The sequence below is a fragment of the Dendrobium catenatum genome, unplaced genomic scaffold (genome assembly GCF_001605985.2).
Source record: "Dendrobium catenatum unplaced genomic scaffold, ASM160598v2 fragScaff_scaffold_624, whole genome shotgun sequence".
NCBI classification, from domain to species: Eukaryota; Viridiplantae; Streptophyta; class Magnoliopsida; order Asparagales; family Orchidaceae; genus Dendrobium; species Dendrobium catenatum.
The window spans coordinates 551,793-577,178 of NW_021319086.1; the positions used below are offsets into that span (position 1 = coordinate 551,793).

At 34.9% G+C, this 25,386-nt stretch overlaps 2 protein-coding genes across 3 annotated transcripts; one reads left to right on the forward strand and one right to left on the reverse strand.

Annotated features, from left to right (window-relative positions):
• Window positions 1–14,485: 14,485 nt before the first annotated feature.
• On the reverse strand, window positions 14,486–16,024 carry LOC110113693. The gene is made up of 3 exons (XM_020846369.1): window positions 15,900–16,024; window positions 15,344–15,731; window positions 14,486–15,151 (listed from the first exon to the last, which is right to left on the reverse strand). The coding sequence occupies exons 1-3, from the start codon at window positions 16,022–16,024 to the stop codon at window positions 14,486–14,488; spliced, it is 1,179 nt and encodes a 392-aa protein (XP_020702028.1).
• A 2,716-nt stretch (window positions 16,025–18,740) lies between these two features.
• Window positions 18,741–21,501, forward strand: LOC110113677 (pectinesterase 31). 2 transcript variants are annotated; one of them, XM_028695350.1, is made up of 6 exons: window positions 18,741–18,883; window positions 19,259–19,383; window positions 20,124–20,430; window positions 20,539–20,643; window positions 20,733–20,810; window positions 21,160–21,501. In XM_028695350.1, exons 3-6 carry the CDS (start codon window positions 20,179–20,181, stop codon window positions 21,484–21,486), a joined length of 762 nt encoding a protein of 253 aa, XP_028551183.1. In that variant the 5' UTR covers window positions 18,741–18,883; window positions 19,259–19,383; window positions 20,124–20,178; the 3' UTR covers window positions 21,487–21,501. The 2 variants fall into 2 exon arrangements, with proteins under 2 accessions (XP_028551183.1, XP_028551184.1); XM_028695351.1 differs by having other exon boundaries at window positions 20,152–20,430.
• Window positions 21,502–25,386: the final 3,885 nt, after the last annotated feature.

Here is a 25,386-nt window from a genome sequence, read left to right on the forward strand (position 1 = left end):
TTTTGATCATTGTGATTTTTTTTTTCTTGCTTGAAACAGATTTTATAATTTTTCTAAATAATATTTTTAAGCCTTTGATAATTTTTGCTTTAATAGGCGAAATTTTTATCATTATGTTCTAAATAATCCCATTTAATAAAATCATTTTTAATCTTGCCATATTTTGGAAGGATAAATAGCTCCTGAATTGCTCTTTTGCAGTTAAATTCTATGAACTATATCAAATTTCTTCCAATGATGATCGTGTGTTCACAATTTATTTCCAACGTCGGCCACACCGATGCGGCCCATACAAAGTATTGATATTTAACTTCTATTCTATGGACATCTTTCAGTTTTGGCATTGATATTAGTCTCTTAAAAAGATTTTATATGAACATCTTTCCTTTGTATTATTCTATTAAATCATTTCATAATCTTCTTAATAATGATGGTAGTAACTCCTAATGAAACTTTCTTCTATTAAATCATTTCATAATTTTCTTAGTTTTTGGCAACCTATTTTGGAAAATTTTCTCCTAATGAAGCGAAAATTCTGACTTGGCTCGTGCTCTCTTAAATTTCCTTAAGGGGAAGGTATTTTCATAATTGCAGTGATAATGTCCTCATAATATAAGAGAATTTTTTTCTTTATATCCCATAATAGTAAAAATTAGAGAAATATGTTTGCTTTCTTCTTTTATGCAGAAAAATGCTAAAAAATTTATTTAAAATCAAAATATTCAAAATATTCCCAATAAATGCATATTGCTTTTTGAAGTTGAATTATGATTTGAAGATGGTTTGAATTATGGTTTAAAAAGAATATTTGGTTATTATTTAGCCATTGTTTGTAGATTATTTGATTATGATTTGATTATATATTATATTGAATAATGATATAATAGAATGCAATGAAAGAAACTACGACATAATCGAGTGCATTAGAAACAATTATGTAAATTGATCATAAGAAATGAAATATAGCAATCATGAGTTTTATAAAACATAGAAAGCAGATTAGTATATATCAACACAGTAGCCACACCATAGAGTGCATTTTAGAAAATTGATGTAAATTCATGACATTCATTGCAACATCCACATCCTTGACTAAATAATTGTATACATGAGAATGATAATTGAACCTATGGCTCTAAGTTGTTGTGGAATGAATCTATACATTAAGGGTCATTGAAGAATTGTATGCGATCTATGTAGTTTTGAGAAGATTTTTCTTTGAAATCAAGCTTGTCCAGTGTTGTGTTGCAAACACTCTATTCTTGTCACTACAAATAAAATATAAGGGATTATCATATTTAATGTGTAAGAATCGGGGCCTTATTAAGTGAAACCTACTCAATATAGTTTTAGCCTTCCTTAAAGTTAACATGTTGATTGGAGCCAAAATTATTATTTTGTGTGGAGTCCGAACGTAGCTCTAAGTTGGACTCCAATCCATAGTCGACACGTATTTTTTGGGTTAAGTTTTTTTGTGCAACCACGTGAATTTTTTTGCTTACACGCAACCTCGCCCGGTCCTGAGGTCCTTAAATTACAGTATTTTAAGGCATGAACAACGGACTTGCTATAATAACATGTATTTTGATCTGGGTAAATATTTTTTTCTAGAGTCAATATAACTCTAAATCACAAGCTATCTTCGTCATAGCAATGAGATTGTGGTATTTTAATTGCGCTAATTTTTTTCGTAATTTTTTAGCACCGATAAAAATTCTTAAGAAATTTGCACCTGTCGGTACAAGTCTGTTGATATAAGTGATGATTTTGAGACCTTTAGGTGTCCGTTTTGCAAACCGATTTCATCGATATTTTTTAAATAAAATGATTTATTTTATGGATATTTTTCTATAATTTTTAAAGTCTCAAATAATTTTATATAATTTTTTTAGAAATTGAATAAATTAAGTAATTATATTATTATATTCTATTAAAATATCTTAATGCATTATTTAAGAATCTTTTATTTCCCTTAACTTTCGGCTGAAACAGAAAACAGATAATAGTTTAGATAAAATAAGAGAGAGTGGGAGAGATAAAAGAAAATATAGGTTTTGGAGGTCATGGTGCGATTTTCGTCAGTCCGCCAAGTTGAAAGATTTACTCGTCTCACTATAAGAAATCATTACCCTATTTTACAGTAATAATGTCATCAAATATTTTTTTTATTTTTTATCAAATTTGTGTTTTCATTACAGATAATTGAGAATAATTTTGTATTTATAAAATTTTCACCGCTTAACTTTTTATATGCTATAGAGATTGAGATTATGAACGTTTTGAGTATTTATTTGAGATTTTTTCACCGGGTCATTTTAAAAATACAGTGATTTTTGCCTACTTAAAAATTTATTTTGATGTCTAAAAGTATTGATTTTATTCAACTAAAACTTCATAATGTTATTTTAAGAAATATTTTATAATTTAGTTAAATTTTGAAAAATATAAAATTTTGTTCAGTATGATTTTTGTTGTCTATCATTATGACATTTTTATATTTTCTGAATTAATCTTAATTATGATTTATTTGTTGCAATGCATTGAAAATGAATGTGTATATATGAATGAGATTACTATTATTATATTGTGATAATAATATATACAAAATACAAGTAAAGACCAGTTGACCTGTTGGTTGGAGAATGATTGACATGTGCATGTTAGTAGACTGACGGGCTTTCCTTTAAATACTGTGATTTGGTGTTATCCTCTACTGATTCATGTGATACACTGATTGAGAGTTATAAGGAGATGATTATTGTGCTGACAGGCAAGGAGTGACGACTTTATTTTCTGAGCCAACGATTTACTAATACTAATACAATATTGAAAAACAACATGATAGCCGAGACTTCTTATTTGTTTACTGTGACTATTGAAATGCATGTTCTTTAGGTGTTATTCTTATTATTATACAAATATATTATTATTATACGGATTTACTGTTATTGCATTATTCTACAGCTCTTGCCAATGGATTATTATTGCTACCGATATATATACATATACTATTTGATACAACTAATTCATTATACTAATACTAAACATGTAATATACTGAGCAGGGGCGAAACCAGGAATCTTTGGTTACATTATTCTATTTGATTTACTTTAGTAGTCATGAAATATTCCTATTCTTTTTACAAAATCAAGGAACTAAAAATGTCCCCCCTATATTACATGGGGTTCCGCCCCTAATACTGAGCACGTGATATATAATATCTGGATAGTATATTGACGTAATTTCAACAGACTTTATCGATATTTTGATTTGATGTTTTATACGATTTATTTACTGATTGGTATTACGGATACGATGATTGCCTTATAAATTTAATACTCATACTGATTTAGTGACTTTCAAACCATTCTATTTTTCTTTTTATAGATTCTACTACTACTGTATGTGAATTTTATTATTTTTGCACTAATTCAATGATCATGAATATAACTATTATGATTTGATCCCTAACATGCATATTTCTCCTTTAACGTGCTTTGAATTCAATTATAAGTTTAGATGGCTTGCTGGACTTTTTAGCTTATTATATGTGGCTAAATGATTTTAAGTCATAATAGGGGAACAGGAGTGTGAGGTTAGTTAGGATTCTTCATATCATATTTTTTTCTGGTTATTCTTTTGTACTTATGATAGAGCAGTTATGATATGATTGTATAGATCTTGAGTAGTGTTTATAATTTTTAAAAATGAATGTATATGTCCATATTAATATATTGATTAATAAAATCTATTTTTATTATTTATTACGAATAGTTGATATTAAATAGTTATGGTTATTATTTACTAAAAGATAAAAGACTAATTAATCCAATTTAAATTCTGGGACATCACAATTGCATTAAATATTTTGGGTTTCTTTATAACTGAAATTATTTTGTGTAGAGTCCGGACGCAGAGTTTATATACACCTTATTTTAAGATGTCATATATTACATTTGACACTACATTTACTATTTTGACTCCACACAAAATAATTTCTTATACACACTATCTATAATAGCTTTGAAATAAATATAATACATTTGATAATGAAAAAAAAAATATCTTTTAAAAGCTCATGTATTTTAAGGGAAATCTAGACCACTTGTACATCCTATGTATAAGAAGTTGTACACATTGTGTACAAGGTCTTGTGCACACTGTGGACAAGCCTCTATTAGCAATAAAAACTCAGTATTTGACCATATAAATATATATTCAATATTCTATAATTTTTTTATAAGGAAAATTAATAAATATTTTAAACTTTTCTTGTTGCAGATGTCTATAATAATTTTGAAATAAATATAATGTGCTTGATAATGAGAAAAAATATCTTATAAGCTCATCCATTTAAAAGGAAATCTAGACTACTTATATTCATTATGTACAAGAATTTGTACATAGTATGTATAAGGTCTTGTATATAGTGTGTACAAGGTCTTATACATATCGTATACAAGCTTTTGTTAGTAATGTAAATTCTATTGCGAAACTATTTTCATGGATTATGATTTTGATTGTAGAAAACACTCTTATTTCTCTACGACTGTCTTACCTACTGACATTTCAGGTCCACAAGATCAGACTGCTATTGGAACCAGCTCAAGATTGGGTAGATTAGGTCTGAGTCAGTTTGTATCTTTTTCCTTTCTTGAGTCTAATGTAATTGGTGTGGCTCCTGATGCTAAGTAATCTTGCACACACACATATTTGAAGAATTTCTGACTATTTCCTATAATTTATTATTTTTTGTAACATCGTCCGGGACGATATTTATATCGACCTGAACGATTAATTCAAAAATAAAAACCCTAATTAGGGCATCCTTATTAAGGTAGCCATCATAAAGAACATCGTCTTGGACGATCCTTATATCAGCTTGGACGATAGGCTCAAATCAGAAAGTGTCAGCCGCCAAATCTATTTAGGTAAGATTTATTTTTGGATATTAGCTAGGCCGATCCATTACATCAGCTGGATGATTTAACACAATTATGCTTAAATTGATCTGGTATTTAAGAAAAGCAATTAAGACTTGATTGCACGATTAAATCGTCCTAGACGATCACAGGATTGGCCAGGACGATACACTGGACGATTTGACATCGGCCAGCTTCTATTCAGGGTGATGTTCATGACGATTTTCCTTTGATTTGAACTAATTGTCCAGGATGATATCCTATCAGCTTGGACGATATGACCAAAAATCTTTTGATCGTCCCTAACCTATCGGACTGATTGAGCGTATTTTACGCTGATCAGCCAGACCGATATTTATATTGGCCTGGATGATAATGTCGGTAAGTTGCATTAATGAGCTTGTTTTAAGCTCCTCTATTTAAGCTTTGACAAGGCACTTCGTGAGTGTCTTTGACAGCCATTGTAGCTTCATTTTTTTAGAGGGAACTTGAAGAGAGAGCTTGAAATGGAGAGAGGAAAGGGTGGAGTTTGAGAGAGGGAGAAGATCCTTGGAGGGGGTTTCAAGGGAGTGTGGAGGGGGATTCCACACGGTTGCTCCGACGAGCTTGCACCTTAGTACCATCAGATTCAAGGCTTATCTTGAAGAAAGTTCTGGAAAGAAGAAGATATCTTTGGTGTCAAAGGACACGGCTACTCCGCCGCACCAGGGAAATTGGGAGTGATTTTATAAGGGCGCCTAGCTGTGGGGGATCAAGGAGATACACTGAGTTTAGTGAAATACTCGGAGGGTGCCTCCGAGGAGTGGACGTAGGTTAAGGTTTGACCGAACCACTATAAATTTGGTGTGTTCTTTCCTTTATTATTTCCGCATTTTGATTTCTGTGGCGAATCTTGGTTTTGGTTGTGATTGTGTTTTGATCGAAAGATTTTTTAGAATACCGATTCACCCCTTTTTGTTAGCCTTGGGACTAGTTCATAAGGGCTTAATATCCCTAACGAACTTTCAAACTCTTTGTTTAACCTTGTACACATATATTCAATCTTCTATAGTTTTTGTATAAGAAAAATTAATAAATATGCTGAACTTTTCTTGTTGTAAATGTACATCCCAAAGGTTACTTTCCGTTGTAGGCCCTCAACATCTAGAAATATTTGTGATTATTTAAAAGGGTTATTAAAGGATGATGTAAAGGATGCTTTGAAGAAGTAAAACATGTTTTAATTTATGGAGTTCTCTCAATTTCAAAAAAATACAACCCTAATCTACATTTTGATGTCATGTCAGTATGTGCCCAAGCAAGCATTCATAATCAAAGGGCACGAGCTAAGATTTGCAGCAAATGAAGTGGCTCTAATGATAGGTTTGTCAAACATGGGTGATTTGATATACTGAGAAGTTAAGCCATTAACTAGGTATACTGGAATTCAAATCAAAAATGAAATGAAGAACATTAACAAATCAAGCCCCTCTAATGTTATTATAAACATGTAAAACAAGTTTTTATTATCCAATTTATTTTTTTCCTACAATAACTATAGAACCCCAAGGAGGCTCATTACTATTGCCCTGAATATAAATGAGTTCACTGGGTATAATTGAGTTATATCAATTAGGAATTTCTTAGTTGTTTAGTTTGATCATATAGCGATGAAGTATGCTGATGATGTCGCCTTAGGATATATAAGTGGTTCTGTTCCTTTATTAATAATGAGTATTATCTCTAAATATATTATTAATGTTGAATTTTTTAAAGGTGAATTTGTTCCTTTTTTTAATACTACATATTGATCATATTTATATTTATTTTTGGAGCACACTTCCTTTCTCGACTCTATAGTGTTTGTAGTAAGACCCCATTTCCTTTATAGGGAAGCAACATTTTCATTTATGTTATCCAGGTCTTCAACATATCTAGTAATCTTAGTAATGATCAGGTTTAATGATTTTCTATAATCTTATACTTTTTTATTTATGATTCTTTTATTAATAATGCTTTTTTTAATATATCAAACATGTACACGCTATGTACATGCTTTTATAAAGTATATATAGACTTTTAAATATTGTGTACAACCTTATACATATTGTATATAAGGTACCACAAGCATGTACACACTGTTTACAAGCTTATCACAAGCTGTTACAGGGTTGTACACACTATGTATAAGCTTGTAACTGTGTAGCCTTGTGCATAGTGTGTACAAGCTTGTACACAATGTGTACAAGGTTACTACAAGCTTGTGCAAACTATTTATAAGGTTTTTACAAGCTTAGAAAGGTTGTACATAGTATGTACATGTTTATACATAGTGCAGACATGTTTGTACAAAGCATGTAAACACTAGTACAAGATTACCACAATGTTGTATATAGTGTTTAATGGGACTTAGTATGCACATTTTTTATTCATTGCAATGTACCACTGAGGAAGAAGCAACATTGATTGCTAAAGTTTTCACAACCTCACAATCTTCCTTCTAGGTTTCTTAGTCTTGTATGTCACTTTTATTTTAGCCTGAATGCATTTAGACTCTTTAAAGACTAAAATTTTTCTACTCATAATTAAATAAAATATTTTGGCCAATATAAAAAGATAAACAATTTTAAGAAGTAAGAGCTCAAGCTCGCCGAGGGGTTTACACATTCATATTAAATCTTCTCTTATTTGTTAGGCACTTCCCCATCTGTGGATTATAGCATACCACCTAGCCTACTAGGGTGCAATTTTGTCTAGGGAATGTTGTACAATCTCTAAGAAAAATTTTATTTTCTAAGCCAAAATTTTAAACTGCTTCATATAATTTATGCATACAAGGTCAATTAGCTTGCATTACATTATAAATCAATTAAATTAATAAAATTTTAATTACATTTGAGCATAATTATCCTGTATAAGTAAAGGGGCCAATTTTGACATTCTCTAGACATCGACCCCAATTCCTAAAAATTTAAACAATATCACTACACATCTTTCATAAAAAATCTGACTTATGATTTTGAAGCACTAGGTGATTAGTTGGCTCCATAATCCAAGCCAAAATAAATCCAGATATACATATCATTAGTTAGGTTCAGGTCGCTATGGTTTGATGCCAAAAATAGATTTAGGATCTGAGGCGAACTCATAATCATAAGACCCCAATTTTGAGAATTTAATTAAAAAAATCTAATAAAATGACAACTTGAATGAAAGTCTCCTCTAAATCAAGATGTAAAGCCCAACATATAAGATAGAATGAGACATTTTTGAGTTATTTCATAATCCCAAAATGCCTCCTACTACTTCTCGACTAACTTTCAGAAAAAAGTGTTCAAAATTTCATACAATCCTTATTAGAATTCTAACCTTGCCCCTTTAATATCACTCCTTTAAATCTCAAAGATGAAATTTCTATCATTATTTTAATCGAGAGTAATTATAAGAAACTCAAAATTTATATGATGTAATTAACTATGAGGGTTGATGTAATTAATTATGAGGGTCTGCTCTCGTAGGAGATTTAAATACCCCGGATTAATATAAAATTTTAATCAATTTCTTTGAAAAAAAATCAAGAAAACCAATGACGATCATTATCATCATATTCGAATGATTAATAATAAATGATATTTTCTTTCCTTGGGAAGATACATCATTTATTATCATGATTTTGAATATTAAATTAATGATATTTCATCTAGACTATTATAACCAAATACTCGATCTAACATCATTATGACCCTTCGGGATAATAGGTAGTTTTTTCTTGAATTTAACAATGGTAATCATGATGAAGCTTTCAGAATCTGAACCCAATAGATAATGATATTTTTTCCTTCCAAGGCAATATATTATTATAATGATATGTTTGACTTTAAAATTAAAATTTTAAAAATTAAATTTTTTCAAAGAAATTATAATTTAATTTTAATTGCTTTTCACCTTTCCAAAGCATAAAAATAACAATGTTACAAGCTTATACAACATGGGTTGTACACATTGAATAAGCTTCTATAAATAGTACAATGTTGTAATAATACAGAGAGGGTTGTAATCACTATGTATAGAATTGTATACATCATGTATAATATTATACAATATTGTACACAATATGTAGATACACACTTTATACATGAGCTTGTACACACTGTCTACCTAAATTTGTATATATTGTGTACAGGTTTGTACACTGAATGTACAAGCTTCATATGTTTTTTTTTACAGACTTTACATTACTAGATTATGTAGATCATTCTACATTGGGTGCAAGCATGGACAAATAATGGGGTGCAAAAAACTTACTCTTAATTTTTCTCTTCTAATTTATGAATAATAATCCACTACCAACTTCAGATGTCTTTTATATATCTATGAACATATGACCATCATATATATCTTTCCTAACTCTTGCTAACCATTGCATTAGTATATACTTCTCATGGATATTCATAATATCTAACTGCCTCAAAACTCTCAAATAATGAGAACATTGTAAACCCATAGCCTCAAAATTTTCACAAGTGTATTGAATATTACTACCATTTGCATCAAAATGAATAACTCAAGGAGTTGACTGGTCCTTATTCCCTGTGATCCCAATGAAAAACTTTGAAGAATTACTTGAGGCATGCTTTATACTCATGTAACCCACACCATGTAAAAATTCTTCCTTAAAAAAATAAATAAAGCTTTCTTGAGTAAAATCGAGCAGCTTGCTTTAATATTTGGCTGCTTTTTATCACATGTACTGCTATGGATTGGTTGCATTTATAATCTTTATGTTGTTCATTCCAGTGTCATATCCTTTGCTAGGCCAAAAAAGTAATTAGTTATTGACTTGTTGGATTCGAAATGCCATGAAACATACTATTAGTAAATTGACTATGCTATGTGGATAGAATGTTCATGTTAAAAGAGTCCTTATTAAATGTTGTTAACCACTTATTTCTTGTCCTATAAAGCTCCTCTAACCAACCATTAATATGGAGGCTCCCTTCTATGATCATTTCAACCCATGTTTTCTCGAACTACTCCTTAGTGTCACACTAACTCAAACATTTATAAAAGAGTCATCTGACTTTATCATTACTATTAAAGCACCAAACATTTGATGGAGCCTTCTTAGAGATGCCATTGGCATAGTCTATGTTGTGTGCTAGGTAATGTAACTTCTATAGCCCTAGCCCTAACATGATCTTGATTAGTAAATATTGTTATAGGATATTTATCACTCATTATTCATACAAATATTCTAAACAACTAGTAAATGATTTAATTATTTCCTCTCACAAGAAAGCCACTCAAACTAGAATGTTTTGCCAATGATTATTAACCTCGATAAACGGTGAACATACTAAATTATATTTATTAAGCATATAGCTAGTACAACAAATTATTGTATCTACAAAGCAGTCATAATCTATCATACACATTCCGTCAATAAAACAAGATTCAATAATCTATCCAATTTATCAATTTGGACATCCCATGCAAATATAAGGTCATCAACTTGCCATTAATTACATAATTGAATTAAAGAATTATCATATTCAATTTTTTTTTCTTTTTTTTCTCTTTTTGAATGTAATTGTAAGCATCTTTCTTAGAGGATACAACATTCTCGATACCTCCAACTTCATCCGCAAGATAGGAAAAAATATCACGGTTCTAATTCTGGCCTTTGTCATTATTTTAAGAACTAAAGCATTCTCATCACTCATGTACCTATATGATATGAGAAGATACTTATCTTTTTGCCTAGCCAAATCATTTATTGTGGCTTTCTATAAATTTTTTTACCTTTTAATTTCCATCTTTATCATCTATAACCTAATCATAGCAAGACAATCCGTTTTGGTATCTGAGTTTTTATACTTTATTTGTAAATTCAAACCAAGACCCTTCTTGAAACTAGATTTTGAACAAACAAAGTCCTTATATCTTATCTTTATGGAATTGGCCTAGTAATAGTGATGTTCTTTGCGAACACTAAAGTCAACATTATTTGCATATCTGTAGTACATCTCGCATGTCTCCTTCTCACACTTGTACACACCCTGTGAAAGAATGAAAAAAATATTATGAGAAACACTCCAAAAGTGTTTATAACATTTTACAATAATTCTCTAAGCATACACTGTGTACACGCCTTGTATATAATGTGTACATCTTTGCACACAATATGGACAGTCTTGTACACAGTGTGTAGAACTGTACACAACCTCTAAAATATTGTGTACAGTGTAAAAAATTATATACATTGTGCACAAGATTGTACATAGTGTGTACAAGGGAATAAATACACAGGTTGTATGAGGAGCAGAAGGCTTTCAAAAAAAATTACAAAAAACATAAAAAGTGTATAAGCACAAAATGTATTGAAAAGTGGAAAAACACCACACATATCATTGAGCGCCATTTATCTAAGCACAAATTTCAACTTTTCTTTCAATATTTCTAACTAAATGTTGAAAATTTTCAAAAGAAAAAAAAAGGCGAGAACAAACATTATTACGGATGTATATTCCAATTGAGGCATTCCTCATAAGAATAAAATTAAATAATACATAATAATCCGTAAAAAATTTGCTGATAAGTTTAAATCTACAGTTCCTCCTTCTCAATTGACTTCCCGTTCATCCAAACTTACAATCTCCGCACAATCCTTTAAACTTATTGTCTGAAAGTTTTTAGTCTTCGCATCTTGTGGGCATATCATCTCATCAGAGATTTGAATGTCATAAAAAACATTCTCCATCTTCTTCGCCAGTTCCTCCAACATTTTGGAGATGATTCAAGAAAAAGTTTTATTCATTGAAAACTCGTGACCTGACGATCCGGCCCAGCTATATTAGTTGGCGCTCCTTTAAAAAAATATATGTGGCTACACAAAATAACTTAACCCAAAAGTACATCCTGATTATGGATTGGAGTCCGGACGTAGAGTTATGTCCAGACTCCTTATAGAATAATTTCTCCCTAAACAGAGGGTAAAAAATATATGGAAGGGCATATCCAAGGGGGGCCGTGGGGGCACGTGCCCATGGATTTCCAAAAAAAAAAAATCTTCTCAAAGTTTCCCAGTTCAAAACATTTTTTTAATAGGTTGGATTGCATAATTACTCCGTCTCCTTTCCTTTGACTCCACTTGGACCTCTTCTGAGAGAAAGACCGCAGTTCATACATGGTGCCAAAGCCTGGAGGTCGACTTTGACGTCATCTACAAATAGCATGGAAATGACAAAACGTATATGATGACCTTCTACAGGATCGAGTTTACCTGGAAGAGAAAATACAAGTGACAGCAAGCAAAAACTAGGGGTTCGGGTAAAAAGAATACCTCTGTATTCTGGGATTGTATTACTCTTTGTAAAATGGAAGAAGACAAGTAGACAACTCCTCTCTTTCTCCTCTATGTATAACCAGCTTTTCTAAATGCTATTTTTGTATAAAGTAAAAAGGCTGCAAAAATAACGGCTAAATAGAAAATAGTAAATAAGATAGTGGGGACTAAGTAGTTGTATAAAATGTGCCGCCAGTATGACTAGTTATCCGGTATTGCATCAGTCCTCCCCGGCTTCGGAAGAGCTCGACTCCGACGAGCTGATTGAAATGAGGGCATCGTCCGCGGGTATGTATGGTGAGAGGTCGGAGACGTTGAAGGTTGAGGTTGTGTGGCAGTCAGCTGGTAGATCTACGCTGTATGCATTGTCATTGATTTTGGCGGTGATAGGTAATGGACCAAGCTTACGACGGCTTAATTTCGAGAAGGTTCCAGGTGGGAAGCGTTCACGCCGGAGGCGAACCATGACCAAATCTCCAACTTGAAATAACTGTTCCCATCGATGTAGGTCTGCAGCTTCTTTGTAGCGGAGATTCGCATTGACAATCTTTTGTCGAATGTCCGCCAGCATCTTGGAATAATCTTCGGCGAAGGAGGTAGCGGCGGGAGACCTGCATTTCGGTAAAATGGAGAGGTCTACAGCAGTATTAGGCGACTTTGTATATACTATATCAAATGGTGCCTTCCCTGTAGAATGATTCTTCATCGCATTGTACGCGAATTCAGCCCGAGATAGGACTTCTTCCCACTGTTTAGGCTGGTCTAGGACCAGACAACGAAGCATGTTGCCCAGTGTCCTATTCACGACTTTCGTCTGGCCGTCAGATTGGGGATGGTAGGCAGAGCTTAAGTTCAACTCGGTGCCGAGTCGTTTCCATAGTTCACGCCAAAAATGGCTTATGAATTTGACATCACGATCAGATGTGATGCTCCTTGGCAACCCATGTAAGCGAACCACTTCATTAAATAAAAGGTTAGCAACAATCAAGGCATTGGAGGTTTTCTTACAGGCGATAAAGTGGCTCATTTTGGAGAAGCGATCGACGACCACCATTATAGAATGGTGCCCTCGCCTGGTCCACGGTAAACCGAGTACGAAATCCATACTCAAATATTCCCAAATGGAGTTGGGTACTGGTAGCGGCATGTATAATCTCGTGTTTTGAGCTCCCCCTTTATACATTTGGCACGTCGGACAACTGTCTACATACCGGAAGGTGTCTCGTCATAATCGGGGCCAAAAGAATCGTGACTGCAATTGCCGAAGAGTATTGTCTCTTCCAAGGTGTGCCGCAAGTCCTCCGACGTGTGTTTCTCGGATAAGATGTTGCCGCCACGATGAGATCGGGATACAAAGTAAGTTCTGTTTGAAGAGGAAGCCATGCTTGACTGAATAATCTTCATGTTGAAGAGTTTCCTTGCAAAGTGTCCAGGGGGTTCCAAAATCCAAGTCTTCTTCATATAGATCTTTCAGGTGGTCGAGTCCCACTAGATCAATTTGTAACGTGATGAGCAGTACAGCCCTTCGGCTGAGAGCATCGGCTACTCTGTTTTCTACTCCCGGCTTGTGCTTTATTGTAAAATTAAAGCATTGCAAAAATACTAGCCATCTCACGTGCATCCGGTTAATACTTTTCTGCATGTTGATATATTGCAATGCCTTATTATCACTGCAAAGAATAAAATCTTGGTGTAGTAGATACGATTCCCATTGCTTGAGTGCCCGAACGATTGCATAAAGTTCCTGTTCATATGCTGCCCATTTCTGTCGGGCTGCGCATAGCTTCTCGCTAAAAAAAGCAACAAGTTTTCCGAGCTGAGATAATACTGCCCCGATGCCGATGGATGATGCATCCGTATCGACTACAAAAGGGTGCTCAAAGCTAGGGAGTGCTAAAATGGGTGCAGTAGTAAGAGCCTCCTTGATGGCTTCGAAGCTCAGTTGTTGTTCGACATCCCACCGAAAGATTTTAAATTTCAGGCACTCGGTAATAGGGGCCATGATCGTGCTGAAATTTTTAATAAAACGCCTGTAAAAATTGGCCAGACCGTGGAAGCTCCTCACGTCGAAAAAGGAATTGGGCTGCGGCCAATCCTTAATAGCTGTTATCTTGCGGATCTACTTCAATGCCACTGCTGGAAACAAGGAATCCAAGAAACTTGACCTTTGGAGTAGCCAGCTCACACTTCGGTAAATTGACATATAATTTCTGCTGTTTTAAAACCTCAAATAGAGCCTTTAGGTGATGTAGGTGTTGCGGTGGGTCCGAACTGTATATACGAGGATATCGTCAAAGTACACGATGCAAAATCTGCCCAGAAAAGGTTTCAGAATCTCGTTTATCATTCTCTTGAACGTGGACGGTGCATTACACAACCCGAACGGCATGACCTTCCACTCATACAGTCCCTGTGGAGTTTTAAAAGCCGTCTTCCATTCGTCACCCTGTCGGATACGAATCTGATGATATCCACTACGTAAGTCCAGTTTGGAGAATACCGTCGACCCCGCGAGTTGATCCAGCAGTTCGTCGATGCGAGGCATGGGGAAACGGTATTTGATAGTAATTTTGTTAACTGCCCGGCTGTCGATGCACATCCGCCACGTGCCGTCTTTCTTGGGAACAAGTAAAGTCGGCACCGCGCATGGACTGAGGCTAACTTGTATGAGCTGTTTCTGTAGTAGATCATCGATCAGTTCTTGGAGTATCATCTGCTTCTTTGGGTTGAGTCGATAGTGGGGCAAGTTCGGTAATGTAGCACCCGGCGTAAAATCAATCTGGTGTTGAATTTTTCGTAATAGGGGCAGCTCGGCAGGTAACTCTTCAGGGAGAATATCCCGATATTGCTCCAGGAGTTTGGACACTTCCTTCGGGTATTGCTGTAGTGAACTGCAGTGGTTTGGCTAAGTGACAAACAAGGCAAACATAGGAGTATGATCCCGCCATCCCGTACCAGATTAGTTCCTGAAACTAGATGGATTGCTGCCTGTTTCGCAGATTCCTTTCCTGGCGATGGTGTACCGGTCACGCCTGGTAAAAGTCGTAGCTTCCGCCCCTTCCAATCAAGGGAATATACATTGGCCCGACCATCATACTGAACTCCTACATCGAATTGCTATGGCCGGCCCAAAATCAGGTGGCACACGTCCATCTCCAAGACGTCGCACAACACTTCGCATGTATAATGTTTGCCAATGGAAAAGGTCACACGGCAGGACTCCGTGACAAGAATTTCCATTCCTTTCTTGACGTCCCAACTGATCGTAAAAGTCGTAGCCTCCGCCCCTTCCAGTCAAGGGAATACACATTGGCCCGACCACATACTGAACTCCTACATCGAATTTCCATGGTCGGCCCAAAATCAGGTGGCACACGTCCATCTCCAAGACGTCGCACAGCACTTCGCATGTATAATGTTTGCCTATGGAAAAGGTCACACGGCAGGACTCCGTGACAAGAATTTCCATTCCTTTCTTCACCCAACTGATCTTATACCGATGAGGGTGTTTAGTGGTATTTAACTGCAATCCTTGAACGACAGCTTTTGCAATAATATTTTCGGTACATCCGCTATCTATAAGCAAATCACACACCTTACCACTTATAGTGCACCGAGTTTTAAAAATGGTGTGACGTTGTGAAGCTCCATACTAGCGGGGTGCCAGTAGCAATTTTTCTAGAACTCCAATGAACGGTTCCCCCTCATCAGCTTGCACGTCTTCCGCCTCATCATCTTGTTCGGCCTCAGTACCTTCGGGCTCTCCTCCGTCTTCCATCTCGGCTAGTTGCACTTGCTGCCACTAGGGACACTCATTAGACTTGTGTCCTGGTTGAAAACAACGAAAACATTTAAGTGTGGATGGCCTCGCATAGGGATTAGCATTCTTTGGCTTCTGCATAGTTTTCCCGTCAATTCCTGCAGTGGACGGCCCAGCAGCAGGGGCGGTCGGATTGGTGTGCGGGGACACTCTCGCTAAAGGTTGTGAGTTAATTTTATTAGGAGTTGTACTAGGCTCTTGCCAATGCCGTCGATAGGAGGGAAATTTAGATTTGCGATTCTGCTGCATCTCAATTTTCATGGCTAGGTTCACGGCTTGGGCCGTAGACCAAACGGAATTCAGCTCCACTTGGTCTTGAATGCTGTCTTTGAGGCCTCCGATGTAACGAGCTACCAACTGATTGGCGGACTCGTTAAGATCATTCCTTGCACTCAATCGATTGAATTCTTTGGTGTACTCGCTGACCGATCTCGCGCCTTGAACACAATGTTGATACCTCATGTACAAAATTTGTTCGAAATCGGTAGGAAGAAATTGCGCCCTTAGCAATTGTTTCATTTTTGCCCAACTGCGTATACTGCTCCGACCTTCCCGGCGGCGAGACTGCAGCGTTTGTTCCCACCAGGCACTGGCTCCACCTTTTAATCGACACACTACATATTTCACTCGCTTCTCCGGGTCGATGTCCATGTAATCGAAAAAATTTTCAACCGCATTTTCCCAATCAAGGAAATCTTCAATGTGAAGATGTCCATCGAAGAATGGAATATCCAGTTTCACCTTAAATTCACCTGGGTGCTGTCGGTATAACGGAATTCGACGATTCTGATGGTGATCTACCTCATAGCGGTCCTCCACCTATTCACCACTGGAATGCCACTGATGATTGCCTCATTCCAGAGTTGGATCTTCCTCTGATTCAGACGGTTCTTGCGGAGTAATTTGGGGTCGCTGCATATTCCGCTCACCGTCCCTTCTCCTCCTGGGTACGGGTCAATTTGCTCTGACCTCTTCCCGAATCTGCTCTTGGTAATTGGCATCGCCTGAATGAGATTAAACTCTCGGCGAATCTCCACCGTCAGCCGCTGCACGTCGGCCGCCACGTCGTCAATCCGCCGCTTGACGCGTTCTTGATCAGCCCATATCATCTCAAGAGTTCGAACTCCCTCTGTCGCCGGCTCCTTGCCTTTGTCCGTCATTCAGTCTCCAGGTGATGGCTTTGATACCAAATTGATGACCTTCTACAGGATCGAGTTTACCTGGAAGAGAAAATACAAGTGACAGCAAGCAAAAACCAGGGATTCGGGTAAAAAGAATACCTCTGTATTATGGGATTGTATTACTCTTTGTAAAAAGAAAGAAGACAAGTAGGCAACTCCTCTCTTTCTCCTCTATGTATAACCAGCTTTTCTAAATGCTATTTTTGTAAAAAGTAAAAAGGCTGCAAAAATAACAGCTAAATAGAAAATAGTAAATAAGATAGTGGGGACTAAGTAGTTTGTTGAGATGTATAAAATGTGCCGCCAGTATGACTAGTTATCCGGTATTGCATCAGTATAAAGCACAATTTATTCTATAAGGTAAAGAATCCTGTATTTAATGGCTTCTTTGTTCTTGCGTTTAACATCTTGCTGAGTGTAAAGCATAGAAAATGATCCTCTCCTACTCTGACAACTATTGCCTTTGTTGTTGCTTCTCGCCTCTGTTTTGATTGTTTTATTTTCATAATGTAACAAATTGTTGATTCTTTTATCTATATATTTCTTCATTCAAAATAATCAAACTGAGAACTTTTGCTAGAAATTTGAAAGTGATTTGGACAAAGCATATGCTGGAGGTACATGATTTACACTAATGGCAGAATTAGAGTTTATTCTTTCTCCATGATCTGCGCTAATCACCTTTAACAAGATTTGAAATTAATTATGTTCTCATACTTATTTAAGATTTTAATTTTATAATATAATGATCGATTAATGTTTGATTGTTTTTAGTAAATAAAAAAAATTATAAAAGAATATTTATGTCGGTCCCGGATGAAAAAGTTCAGAAAATAAAAAATAAAAAATAATTATTTAGGCCCCGTCATAAAAATTCTCTAGTTCCGTACTGCTCCCACGATTCGCTGCTCTTCGGTGCAACCAAATTCCCGGCTTTCTGCTACGGAATTTTCATCTTCTCGTTCTAAATCCTGCTTAAGTCCTGCTACCGATAATAGACCCTCTGTTTGGCAACAAGTGGGATTTAACTTTAGTGGGATTTAATAAATCATGTAAATCCGGATTTAGTAAATTCGAAATATGTTAAATCCTAAAAACTGTTTGGAATGTTAAATGTTAAATCTTGTTAAATCCTGAGAAACTGTTTGGTAACATATATTAGGATTTATGGCGTTTAGGGATTTAAGTATAAAGGAGATATTTATGAAATTAAGATCATTGCATAAAATATAATAAAATCAATTTTAGGTCATATAAAATGACCAAAAATTCAATAAAAAGTTAATTACAAACTAATATGGACTAAAATGGAGTTGAAATATTAAATAAGCTAATTATATTAATATTTAATCACTAATTATATCATTAATTGTCGTTGCTTTATCGTTGCTGTTCGGCTTCGTTGATTCGCAGGTGTACAGATTGCGCGCGTCGCTACTTCGGTTCCTTCGTGGCTGTTCGACTTCGCTCCTTCGGCTTCGTTTATTTCGCAGGAGGTGTACAGATTGCGCGCGTCGCTACTTCGGTTCCTTCGTGGCTGTTCGACTTCGCTCCTTCGACGACTTTCCCTTCTTTTCGGATCGGAAGTTACGACATTTTGATCGGAAGCTAGAACAGGAGCTCGCTGGCTGTGAAGGTAACTTTCTCCCTTTCGCGCGCTTCTAATGTTAAATCCCGTTAAATCCACCGAACCGAGGGATTTAGTAAATCCGGGATTTACGGAATCCCGGGATTTAACGCTCGCACAAAAACCGTTTGGTTGGATTTAGCGTAAATCCGACTTAAATCCCACGATATATCCGATACCAAACAGCCCCTAAATTTCGGCGAAACATCTGGAGCTACGTTTCTTTTTCCTTACTAGAAGCAGGCAAGGGCTCTGCGATCACTATGAGGGATTCCGTGTCCCTTTAATTATCCCTACTTTCCACTGAATGCTCTTTTCTATCTTTATGTTCTCGATATAGAGATAATAAATGATGATCCTCCATGCAAATTTTATTATTTGCAGATGGGTTAGAACAGTGATAAAATTACCAAACAAGATCTGAGAAGCTCTCTAGTTTTGTATCAACCGAAGAAATTATGCTGTTATGCATACATTATGAAAACTAGGCTGCAGCAAGGCTTTTGCAGGTGCAATCAAAAGCATTTTAGATGTTGATCCCAATTCATTATCTTTTAATCTTTCTTTTTTCTCTTGATCGCTGTGCTTGTTAGCTGTTATTGTTTGCTTAGATCATGTTTCATTATATTTTCCTTCACATATTGTTTTTATGTATTAATTGTTGCCCTTTCTTTAGCATAATTTATGATTCTATCTATTTCGTTGCTTGTTGCAAATTGAGTAGATTTGATTTGTATGTTATTGGTTGTGGAATTAGGTTAAAAACTTATGCATCTCATTCTAATTAACTTAAGAATTTTTCATAGTATGATTATATCAATATTATTCTTTCCTATGGTGCCTATGGGAGAGATGGATAGAGATAATGAAAGGGGAAGAGGGATATTGAGAAAGTAAGAGAGAGAGAGAGAGAGAGTAAGAAAGAGCGGGGAGAGAGAGAGAGAGAGAGAGAGAGAGAGAGAGAGAGAGAGAGAGAGAGAGAACGTTGTTCAAGTTGTAAAAGGAAATCTCATCGTGTATGCCAATATATGCAAATTTTTTGCTTTGATCGATATTTAGGTATTCTTTAGTGTAATTTTCAACTAGGATACCGCCGCTAATAAACATCCGTATTAAACCCCATTTTATACATGTTTTTTACTCTCTAAGTATTTGTGATAAGCAGTCATTCTTAGAGTAGTGGCTGAGGAAAAATGGTAGTTTAGGAATAAGTATGTGTTTCAACTTTTATCTTTATTGAGTTTCTCAGGTACCAAATATAAAACTCTATTTGATAGTAAGAGGTAAAGCAAGGGAGGAAAAGGATGTCATCGATTCAAGTTCGATTGATAACAGTGTCCTTGGATGGAAGTGGAGATTACGACAAGGTGCAGGAAGCAATCGATTCAGTGTCACTTTCTAATGGCACGAGGACAGTGATCCAGGTGTCCCCTGGGCTTTACAAGGGTCCTTTATATGTTCCTAAGACCAAGAACCTCATTACCCTTACTGCTTATAGCCCTGAGAAGACCATTATCTCCTGGCAGAACACTGCCACATGCATTAACCACCACCAGGTTCGTAAGTACCATCATAGCGTTATCATATCTTTTGGTTGTCCTATCATGCGTTCACTCCTAAATTAGATTTATTGTCTTTCCTTCTTCCATTGATAAATCAATCAGGCATCACGTGTGATCGGCACTGGAACATTTGGTTGTGGAACCGTCATCATTGAAGGAGAGGATTTCATTGCCGAGAATATTACCTTTGAAAACTCAGCCCCTCAGGTTCATTTAGTAATATTGTTTTTGCACCGGGATGATGCAACGCATGCTTTTGCAGTTTTTTTTTCTTCTTGAATGCTTTATTTTTGCAGGGTTCTGGCCAAGCTGTTGCGGTCCGAGTTACAGCGGATCGTTGTGCATTCTATAATTGCAGGTTTCTTGGATGGCAGGTGCAAGTTATTTGACAATCTCCCTCTTTATTTGCATGCAAATTGTGCTTGTAGCATCTACTATACCTGTTCATTTTGTGATAAAAATTTCAAAATCTATAGAAAATCTGTCATCTAAATAAATCCATTCACTTAAATAATTATGAATTTGATAGCAATGGGACCAATTCTAAACCATTTTGGATAGTTATTGATGGTGATGGTCTTGAGTACAATACATTCAATTCTCATAAGAATTCTACTTTCCTCTTGGCAAGTTCAGTTGGATTGTTCTTGTAGACTTCAACATTATACTAGTAAAGGTTATTTCCTTGTCAGTGGAAGAATGTGACTCTTCACAATTTTGTAGGATACCGTATATTTGCATTATGGCAAACATTATTTGCGAGATTGCTATATTGAAGGAAGTGTGGATTTCATTTTTGGGAATGCCACTGCACTTCTTGAAAATTGTCACATCAATTGCAAATCTCCAGGATTTATAACTGCTCAAAGTAGAAAATCCTCTCAAGAATCAACGGGTTACGTGTTTTTGAGGTATGCTGTATTTACTATTTTTGCCCATGTGCTGTTTGTGTGCTGCAAACCATTTAGCTCTTCATGTGTAGATAGATCCCATGTTCCGTCCTTTTTTGTCACCTTTCATACTTTTACTGGCAAGCCACCCAGGCAATGAGCAGGGAAAGAATACTTCAAATCATTTATTTGTAGGTAGAATGTGAACAGTTGCAATAAAGCAGTTTAACTATTCATAAGAGTTTTATTTTCTTCTTGAGAAAATAACCTAAACAAAGCCACGCAATGGAAAAAAATTGCAATCTCCGTGTTTAATAATATTCATATCTTTGCATCCCTATTCATGCATCATGGGCAATAATCATGGTTTAAAGTTGTGCAATATATGGCTCGCATTTGTGCAATTCTAGTAAAAAACGCCTCGATGCTTATGCCTCGAGTTTTTTTTATGAGGCTTGCGCCTCAACTTGGTTGAGGCCCGCCTCTCCTCACTGACATGAGGCTTACGCCTCATGCTATATATATTAAATCTTATATAAATCTTGAAGTAAATGCCCAAAATTAGACTCTATAGGAGAGGAGGAAGGGGAGAGAGCAGTTCATCATAATGATGATTCAAATGAAGAACCCCTTAGTGATGACAGTGTTGATGACTTATGAGTTCTTATGTGATATGTTATTGCTATTTATTTTTGGAAATTTGAATTATATGTTAATGAAAAGAATACTGGGATTTGGGAAAGATAGAATTTTGAGTTGAACTATATTTCACGTTGTCTTATTATTGGGATATTTTGATTTCACTTCATATCTTATGTTTTATATTATTCACTTATTAGTAAATAAAAAATTTATCATTTTATGTTTACGCAATCTTTTTATTTTGAGGCTTACGCCTCAAAACACCTTGAGGCTTACGCCTCGCCTCACGAATGAAAAATGCCTCAATACCCGAATACGCAATTTTAAACATTGGCAATAATAGAAACTTTTTTTCTTCTGATAAAAAGAAAAAGAAGGAAACTCACTGATTCTTTAGGTCCTGTTGCTCCCCATCCAACAACCCCAAAGCAATTATGAACGATGCTAACAATTCCAGTAGTTGTGCATGTACATTGCCATGCACATACTAGCTTGCAATCACATGAACCAAAATAGTCCTTAACCACATTCATGAGTAGGGGCATGCATTATTTTAATAAAATTGAACCAAAACGGACTTATTTGGTTGGTTTGGTTTGGTTTTTAAATTATAGGTTTGATTAATTTGGACTTTCTTTGAATTTTGACTATTGGTTTAATTTTTGCTTTTGTAAATCTAGTCAAATAAAAAATCGAATGACATTAACATTTTCAAGTATTAAATAAAAAAAGTTCATGAATTATAGATAAACAAGTGATAGAAAGATTAACATGTTCAATGCTTTATATGCTTATTTGAAATTATTCTTTTTTTAATTACAAAATACTATTAGCATTAAAAAATTTGATTTACTTAAAAATAGAATCGAAGAAATCAAACTGTATTTCAGTTTGGTTGTACATATAGTTTGGTTGGTTCGTTTTTCTAAAATTTGAGATTCAAACCAATTTGTTTGACAAATTCATCAATCAATACGTCCAAACAATTTGAATGCACACCTATATTCGTGAGCATTTCTTGAATAGTGAAAAAATAATAATTGATTAAAGTTCAAAGCAGCAGTCCATGTTAATAAAAATAACAGTTTTTTTTGCTAGAAAGGGAAATCAAGCCTGGAAACTAACTAAACATAACATAAAATTAACATGGAACAATATAGTAATTAAAGAGAAAAGCTGTACTTAGAAGATAATGATTAAATAAACTAATGTGAGAATACAACACAAAATATCTAAGAAATGCTAAAAATGAAATTTTCTATTGATGAATTGCAATTATTCCATACCTCTTCCGTATTTTTCTTATTATCTTTGAATTTAAAGAAAAATCTAAAAGTACTATCGGAGCAAAATCATGAAGAAAAAAATTTAAACTAGTATGTTTCCATGCAATGAAATTCTACAGGAGCAATATCAAGCTTCATCCAATATATATATGTGCACAGATCTATACAATAATCATTATCATCAATCATTTCTAACAAAATGCATTTTTATCATAATTATAAAAGAATATGTCTATCATGTAAAGAACAATGCCTCTACAATACTCTATTCAATGCAATAAATGTATAATAATATGCATGCTATTACTAATTAAATCAGAAAAGCTAATCCTGTGTTGTATCATGTAACATATGTATCATATCATATGATAAATCAATATCATTTTAGATTATTTCTATTCCTCCATCATCCATATTCAATTATGATCAAAATGATCATCTATATATATTGAATTCATGTATATCAATGTTATAGATTGTATCATCATGCTCAGTCATATCAGCATGTCATGTTCATGTGTATCCATATTTTGCTTCATATCACATTAAGAATATCATTATCATATATCAATCAATGTCATAGATCATATCGGATTAGGGTCATTATCATATATGACAAGGCATTAATCATGTGATAATAAAATGTATTTGATCAGGATATGTAGAACATGACATTGTGTATTATCATATATCATTATCATGCATGTTAGTACTATATATCATATGAAATCGTCATATAATTATCAATCGTATGCCGAACGGAACTAGCACAACAATTACATGTCAATCATAAGGTGTATTCTCTACATCAATCTCTATTGGTCTATATTACGTTAGTAACATCATATCTATGCATCATTAATCCATATGTACCAATAGCAAGTTAGGATTTTCACATCAGATTGTACAGTATCGCCTATTATACAATATCAATTGTACCATATCATATCAGTCTTAATCATAGTCAGGTGGCTTCATATGGGAATTGTCACTCCCATCAATCATATTATATCCTATTATGCCTCCCATTATATTATGTTCATTTATGCAAAACCACTCAGCCTACCGTCTTACACAAGGTATCATATCATATCTCAACTAATTTGAATCAATCTTATTCAGCAGTCAGCTTTTCTTGGAAGCACACATTCAAATCTGATATATGTGTATATCATATTTCTTATATGTAGGCAATATCATGTAAATTATTGTAACAATTTTTGATAATCAATGCATTATGCTTATTTTTCTTATATACTTATTTAATTGGCAAATCAGTACAGATATATGCATGTTGTTGCCAATTAATTCATATGATGTCAAGTGTGTATGTTATATCAATTATGCATGTCCTGTTGATGGGGACATCAACAGGAGGTTCTGGCGCGTTTATTAGAGGATGCACCATAGATCGACGACTACGATTATGAGCCTTTATTTTTTATGCATTCTATGTATTGTTTTATTTTATATTTCAGTATTTCCTATTTTACCCCTATGGGTAGTTAGTTTGATATTGTAGCCCAGAGGGCACTTTAGTCCTTTTCTTTTGTTATGTTGAGGCTGATATATAAGGGCCATCTCTATTGTATTAGATGATGAATGATGAATGAAAAAAAATTACTACTTTCTTGTTCCCTTGAGTGTTGAGAGCTCTTGAGAGGAATTTGGTGAGATCCCTAGGAGAGGGAATTGTAATGCCCACCAGCCGCCGGAGGGATCCGAGCTCGTGGTTTTCTTCTTTTCTATTTCTCCTTCCCTTTCCAAACCACCACCACCTCTCTTTCCTCCACCCAACCGCCACCTACCTCTCCCACCGCCAGCCTTTCCTCTTACCCCAACCCATGGTCCAAGCCCCCCACCGCCAAACCCATCCTCCAACGGCCCAAGCTCCAACCTCTCCCCTAGCTACCTAGGGCCAACCTTGGATTTCCAATTCAAATTGCCTCCTAAAACTTTCCTAAAGTATCCAAATATTGATTTGGAAAGTCCCTTTTTATTTGCAAATTATTTCCTTATCAATAAACCCAAGTTAGGAAACCTCCCTAATCTCCTTCATCTAAAATTAAATTTCAGATTTAATCCCCCTATCTCCTTAATTACTTCCCCATTAAGGCTTTCAATCAAAGCCC